Source organism: Quercus suber, unplaced genomic scaffold (genome assembly GCF_002906115.3).
Source record: "Quercus suber isolate HL8 unplaced genomic scaffold, Cork oak 2.0 scaffold_150, whole genome shotgun sequence".
NCBI classification, from domain to species: domain Eukaryota; kingdom Viridiplantae; phylum Streptophyta; class Magnoliopsida; order Fagales; family Fagaceae; genus Quercus; species Quercus suber.
This window is the reverse complement of record NW_027069611.1, coordinates 745,709-753,208: the sequence shown is the minus strand read 5'-3', so window position 1 is coordinate 753,208 and position 7,500 is coordinate 745,709. Positions and strand designations below refer to the sequence as shown.

Genomic DNA, 7,500 nt, shown 5'->3' with positions numbered 1-7,500 from the left:
TTTAGCAAGAAGATCAGCAACTTTGTTAGTTTCCCTGTAGCAATGCTGGATGTGGTATTCTTGGAAAGCTTGGAGCATGTTCCTGCAATCATCCACGATAGGCTGGGTTAGCCAATTATCACAACTTGGTTTAGAGAAAAGGGAAATGACTTCAGCAGCATCAACATTAATAACAAGCTTGGTAATGTTAAGGCTTTTTGCCATAGTGATGCCATCTCTCAAAGCCCATAGCTCAGCAAGAAGGCAATTTGAGGCACCAATAAGTCTAGGAAAACCACTAATCCAAGAGCCATTTGAGTCCCTTATTAGCCTACCCCCACCTGCACAGTTTGAGGATATCAGAACTGATGCATCCGTGTTTAGTTTATACCATCCTAGGTCTGGCTTGGTCCAAGAAACGAAGTGCTGAATTTTTTGGTTTTGTGCGTCAGCTCCTTGGATGAGAAAGTGAAATTCAACAGCCTTTGCAATACAGATTTTGGCAATAGGGGGGTTGGGTTGCTTTCCTTGGAGAGCCACAGAGTTTCTGTTCAGCCATATGGTCCGTAGCCCGAAAAGGAAGAGAGTTTTCCAAGGAATAAGGAGGTGTTTCGAAGTGAAGTCACAAGTGCTATTAAGATGCAGCCAATCCAATAGCAAGAGGCCAAAAGATTGTATGGCTCTTGTAGGAACTCCAAGCTAATTCCAAAGACTAACCAAGGCCTGGCATTCCCTAAGAAGATGGTCAATAGTTTCCAAGTGGTTGTTGCAAAGAGGGCATGATTGATCAATGGTAAAACCCCTTGAATCCAACACTTCTCTAACCGGAATGCTATTGTAAGAGCATAACCAAAGGAAAATGATAAGTTTTTGAGGAGCTTTCACTTTCCAAATCCAGCCAGAAGCAAAAGTGGGAGGGTTCAAAGCATTTAACCCTTTGACTCCTTTTGACTTGCATGGACAAACTCCATAAATAGATTAAACACGGTAGACTTGTAGTTGTAAGTTGTAACCCACTTTCTATTTGCTCTCACCTAATTTTTGAGTTTGTACGCGATTTTATTGATTCATGTATATTTTTTTTTTAACTGATATTGAGTCATGTATAGAAGTACTTATTTAATGATAACCAATATGACAATGATATATAGAATTTAACTAACATTCGGGTGGCCTAGTTGGTAAGAAACCAGGCCAATAAGTCTTAGGACTTGAGTTTGAGTCTCAAATAGCTAGATGTGTGTTGGTACTCCTTATATCCTATTTCCATCTCAAACAATTGACCAAAAAAATAAGTGAATTTCTCACACAGACCGGGAGTATGGGATCACACCCAGGTAGGGAAGTCCTACTGGTTGTTGCCGTCTACCCATTTTCGATTACCAAAAAAGTGGATATGTTGAAACAAATATGATAGGTTTTAATCAATGCGTATGTGATGAATTCTCACTTACACTAGGAGATTACTAAATTTTTTTTTTTTAGGTGATAATACTTTTGTTAAATGTAAGAAAAAAGCTCAAACAAAATACAATAAAACAGATTACAACTTTTTTTTTATTATAAAAATTTTAAAAAAATTTTATCAAGAGTTTTGTAACTCAACTAATACTTTATATTATTTTCAACTATTGAATTAGAAAATGAAAAATGAAAAAAGTTGTTAAGCTTTTCATATTCACAAACAGTAAGTACTTAGTGGTTTAAATAATACCATGAGTTTTGTAGCTTATTTATTTAATATCTCTTGATGTGTCCATGATATTCAGAGTTTAATTTTCTTGTTCCTTTTATTGAGTTTTAACTTGCATGACAATTTGACAACTAAAGTGATTGAGATAAACAAGAGAAATATGGGCATATTTCTATTTCAAAATAGGGAAAATATATAAGATTTAAAAATATATATAAACATAACATGTTATGATTAGGTTTATGTAGGGTCTATATTTGTGGCCCAAACTTTAGACGTACGGAATATGAGCCCAACAAGCCCAATACAATGAATTTGTAGAGAGTGGATGAAAGAGTTGGGCTGTTTGTGAATTAAACAACGGTTAATCAAGATTTAACAAATAGATAAGTGCAAGAATAGGTTTGAGACTTGCATAAATTGTTGTCCGAGGAGACCAACTTTTGTTTATATACTTCTTAGAGCTACAGTAAACTTTTTTCTCTTCCCTTTTTCTCTATCTTTCGATCCCCCTCTTATGGGAAATCTTTTACATTAAATAATTTCCTTTCAAAACATCTTGATCGCACACTTGTTAGTCATCTAAGCCTTCACTCAAGTATATGTCCCATCAGGCATCTTCTTTAGCTCTTTGTGAATGGTGGTGGTTGAGACTACACTGTTCAGGAGTCTTCTCCACATTAACACGGCCAGAAAAGTTGCTACAGTGCATTTAATGCAGTGGTAGCAGCTTTTTCTTTATATATTTCTCCGTTCTTATCATCTTTATACGTTTATGAGGCTCATTCTTATTGCTGGAATTTCTTGGAAGATTGCCTAAGCCCCCCAGGTATCTGCTTAACCAGTATTCTTCATATCCGAGAAGGATGTACTCCTCAGACTACACTCTTCCATCACTTCCTTGCATGATTCTCTAGCCCGGGACCTTTCCCAAACATTTTCTCCTCCTCGGACATACCCATATCTTCAAATAGGGCCCAAGGCCCAATATATAAATTTGAGCTTTTATCCCCACAGTTAATATTACTTTCACCTGAGTTTATAATTAACATCATTTTTATTATATACTAATCATTGCATAATGTCACCATTTGTTTAAAAGAAGTGTCAATATATTTTTTTTATTGGCTAACATATTTTTTCATCCTTAAGATTTGTACAAATTTCTTTTTTTGTCCCTAAACTTAAAATAATTATTTCTTTATTCCTAAAATTTTTAATTTTTTTTTTCAATAGTTTGAAAAAAAATATATATAGGGACAAAAAAAAAATTAATAGCTCAAGATGAAAAAAAAAAAAAATTTAAAGTGTAAGGACAAAAGTATACCTATTTCAATAATTCTAGAGTCGAAAAATGAACTCTTTGTAGTTTAGAGACTAAAGACAAAATTCGTGTAAAATTTAGGAATGAAAATAATATTTTTAGCGTTTTATATTTATTGAGCAGAAAATTAACATAAGTACTTTTTTTTTTTTTAAAGGCGTGCGAAAATTTGAATTTAAAAACAGAATCCTATTTGAGCGCGCTTCAGCGCCTTGCAAAACCTTCACACTTTGATTCAGTTTCTCAAACCCATTGCCTCAAAGAGGTCCACAACGCATTTCCAAAACCAATCTGAGTCCCCAAAACCCTCATATTCAGAGCCTCATTTTCACTGAAAACCACAATGTCAGCGTCCAAAGCAAAAAGCACAAGGAAGCACCAAAGATCCGATTCCGAGTTCGCCGTATCGGATAAGCGGAACCGAGTCGAGGACGATTTCGATCTCGACCTTTCAAAGTTAGTTACCTCCAATACGATCCTTCTTCTTTTTCTTTGTTTGAAAATATTTTTTGTGCGTTTTTTTGATTGAGATCTGAGACTGAAAAAAAAATATGGTGGAATCGCAGTGATATCAAAGGCATTATGTCTGCGCTGCATCAGATCCGAGAGAAGGCTCAGAAGGACGGCCAGAAGAAGAACGAAGAGACTATTTCTAGGTAATACGAATCGTTTTGCTCACTCTGATTAGGTTTTTAATGTACAATTTAGAAGAAGCTGTAATTGGTGTGTGTATGTGTGTGTGTGTGTGTGTGTGTGTGTATATTTTAGGAATTAATCTCATCGATAATCAAAGTTTTTTCATAATCAGATTTTATTTGCTTTGAAAAACTTGATCTGAATGATAAATTTTACTGTGATTTAGTTTCTCTATAAACCTGAGTGGTTCTGTTTGAAAAAACCTGAAGGATTTTCATCTATAGATTTTCATCTATAAAAGTATATTGCTTGTTCAGTTTTTTTTTTTTTTTTTTTAAATATATTTTATATTTTATTTTTTATAATTGTGAAATCTGAAAGTATAAAATCTTTTCGGATGAAGTTGTGGTTTGCATATTCATTTTGTTATTTATTTTAAATTCCTTTTGTTTAAAATAAATAGGCTTGTCTTCAATGTGTTTGGAGGATTATTATTATTATTATTTTTTGTTAATTTTAAATTCCTTTCGTTTTAAATATGTGTTTAAAGGTTCTGATAGTTGTTAATTATTTTAAAATTTTAAAATAAACATAATATATACCTATAAAAAAAATAGACTGAAAGATATATTTTAACTAATTAATTAATTGTAGTATCTCTATCGTGTCATGTCCTACATTTTCAAGAATTGCTATATTGTGTCAAGTTTGTATCCAGACTTTCTAGAACTAGACAAGAAAAATCAAATGTATTATGAACTTTCAATGCAGGCAACAAGTCAATATTCACTTTTCTAAGCACTATGACAGATTCATTATTATAATTTAAGAGAGTTGATGCTATATATATATATATATATATTGTAGCGTAGCAACTAAGATGACCCATTGATATAGTCAAGGATCAGAACATATTTCATGTATGCATTACCCTTCATTGAAGTCCTGAGTGCTTATATTGACTAAGGGTAGATCCAATAGCCTTGGCAGAGTTGAGGCAGATTGAATGATTCTCATTCTTTTCTCATTGATTGAGCACTCTCTTAGTGTTTAATACCACATTCATCGAAAACTCAATGAAACAACGAAAAAAAAGAACACCGCATTAATTAGCTTACTGCATCAAAGGAAAAAAAGAAGATTTCATAAATGATTACTCATCTAAATCTCAATGAAACAACAAGAGAAACGATAAATTATTACCAAAGAACTCTACAGTCCATCTTTTGCACTCTCAAAGAGATCATTAGTTGAAGGGTCAATAGGAAGGTATCGCTTTAGATATTCATCTTTCACAAGGTAATTATTGATGTGCGTGACATTCTTGGATTGGCTAATGGTGTGAAGCAAAATGGTGGTGGCTGGCAGCCTAAAGGAATGTAGATGAGTTCTTAGCATTACTTATTAGCCAAATCAGATCAAATTATCTATTTTGTTATTGCGGTTCATAATGTCAATGGCATTTTGTTTACTGCTTAGTTAATCTAATACTAATTAGCTTGCTTTTGCTCCTTATCTTACAATGGAATATTAAATTGTACAGTTTTTGCTTTTCTTATGCCATTTTTTCTGCTTCATATATTTTTGTGTAGTCCTTTGCTATAATTACTTCGTGATGGTTAATTGTGTTTTGGTGACAGTGTGGCCGCTGATATCAAGTCAATGATTGATGAGTTGAAGTCAAAATTTGAAAAGGATAGGTAAAGTAGACTTATAAATGCATCTAAAGTGTCATAATATTTTAATATTAGTATGTTCCTTGATAGTGTTCCTGATTAGCTATACTAATGAGAGTCTCCTGTGTCCTTCCATTGTTAGACAAATTTTTGCCAAAGCACTTTCAAAGAGCTCAAAAGAGGTCCGTGGCAAAACTGCTCAGCACGGATGACTAGCGATGAAAACTTAGTACTTGTTTTTGGATTTATAAATTAAGCATTGTGAGAGAATGGTTTTGAGAATTTTGCAATTAAATCCCTGCAGTGTGAAAATAGCTTGAAGAATGAGACAGCCAGGTTCCAAGCACTGTATGAGAAATTTTGCAAGGAGAAGGCCTCTCATCTGCAGGCCTTAAAAGGTAAGCCCTACACATCTTGTCATAAAGTGCATCATTCAACTAGCAGCGTCAGACTTCAGTTTAATTAATAGATTAGGCACGTTTTATTTGGTTTCTATAGTGCCTGATGACATGTCAAGCATGAAAGTTTATGTTTTTATTTTAATAGCATAGACAAAATAACATGATGTATATACTGCAGAAAATTCTAATCACCAGGATATAAAGGTCTACCCACTACCTAGTGTAAATAATCATCATTCCTCTATTTGATATCTTGAATATTTAAACATCACTGTGATCAATAACATTTAGACATTAAAAATAATCTGAATGATCTTGCTTTATTGTTGCATACACCTTGTCCTCACTGCAGCTGTATATAGAACATCTAATTGTTGCCGTATAATACGTGAGCTTCATGACTAATGTATGTTATCCTCTTATATATAGTGATGTAACCTTGCCCTCATATTCCCAGAAGCACTGTATAATATATAGTAGTTTAATTCATATACATCCTGCACCTCTTAATTAGCCAAGCATAATTTTAATTTTTAAAAACTGGGGTTTGTCTTTTCTCTTTGAAGAATGACATTTTTTCTGATTCAAATGATATTAATAAACAAATTTATTTCCAAACACCTATTTTTTTTGTTGGTTTTATTGATAATTGACAGGTTTTATTTGACAGATACTATTTCAAAATTTGAAGAAGAAAAAGAAAAACTATTCACACGATATGAACAGCTGTATATAGAACATCTAATTGTTGTCGTATAATACGTGAGCTTCATGACTAATGTATGTTATCCTCTTATATATAGTGATGTAACCTTGCCCTCATATTCCCAGAAGCACTGTATAATATATAGTAGTTTAATTCATATACATCCTGCACCTCTTAATTAGCCAAGCATAATTTTAATTTTTAAAAACTGGGGTTTGTCTTTTCTCTTTGAAGAATGACATTTTTTCTGATTCAAATGATATTAATAAACAAATTTATTTCCAAACACCTTTTTTTGGTTGGTTTTATTGATAATTGACAGGTTTTATTTGACAGATACTATTTCAAAATTTGAAGAAGAAAAAGAAAAACTATTCACACGATATGAACAAATGAGTGAGCAACAACACTCTTCCTCCCATGTAATAAAGTATAATTCCATATTCATCTAAACAAGAAAGAGAAACATTGATTCTGTTAATTTTATATCGTTGATATCAGGGAAGAGAGAAAGGAGCATGATAACTGAACAAGAGAAAGCTTGTGGTGATAAAATTGCTCAATTGGAGGAGTCATTGAAAAAGAAGAAGCAGGTACATAATTATAAGCATTGACCCTGATTGTTGGAGCCTCTCTCTTCCTCCATACACACACATTGACACATAGTATTAATCCACTCTCTTGTGGAACACAGGATGATAAAACTTTCAGCATTCTGAGGAAGACTCTAGGCTCATTTCTGGGGAATGCCTCAGATGAGGATTTCCCACCTGACGATTGAAGATTGCTTCAATAGGCAGCTGCAAAGTCTTTCGCCTATGTCAGAAATGGGCAAATTATGATTTCCTGTCTCTAAGATGATCCTTTTAAGTCCTACGCTTTCCACTTCAATGTATGAATTAAACGCAAACTCTAAAAAGTCCTGTTGTTTGGTTAGTTGCTTTGATGGTTATGTACATTCCCCCTCAAATTCTCAAATCCTACCAATTTGGTTTTGCTAATTCTGTTAACACTTCTAATATCAATTTAGTATATAATACTTTTATACCTGAAGGATTGTTTGCCATTAATTTTATCAAGGTAGT

At 33.2% G+C, this 7,500-nt stretch overlaps 1 protein-coding gene across 1 annotated transcript; it reads left to right on the top strand.

Moving 5' to 3' along the window:
* Positions 1–3,161: 3,161 nt before the first annotated feature.
* LOC112039913 (uncharacterized) lies at positions 3,162–7,468 on the top strand. Its single transcript, XM_065777178.1, has 8 exons — positions 3,162–3,452; positions 3,563–3,652; positions 5,273–5,332; positions 5,451–5,490; positions 5,613–5,706; positions 6,752–6,811; positions 6,917–7,008; positions 7,110–7,468. The coding sequence occupies exons 1-8, from the start codon at positions 3,340–3,342 to the stop codon at positions 7,194–7,196; spliced, it is 636 nt and encodes a 211-aa protein (XP_065633250.1). The 5' UTR covers positions 3,162–3,339; the 3' UTR covers positions 7,197–7,468.
* Positions 7,469–7,500: the final 32 nt, after the last annotated feature.

What these genes read in the sequence shown, in the direction of transcription:
- LOC112039913 (XM_065777178.1), top strand. Translation starts at nt 3,340, where the DNA reads ATGTCAGCGTCCAAAGCAAAAAGCACAAGGAAGCACCAAAGATCCGAT. An exon ending in AACGAAGAGACTATTTCTAG is followed by an intron (nt 3,653 to 5,272) that starts GTAATACGAATC and finishes TTTTGGTGACAG; the next exon opens with TGTGGCCGCTGATATCAAGT. An exon ending in CATTGAAAAAGAAGAAGCAG is followed by an intron (nt 7,009 to 7,109) that starts GTACATAATTAT and finishes TGTGGAACACAG; the next exon opens with GATGATAAAACTTTCAGCAT.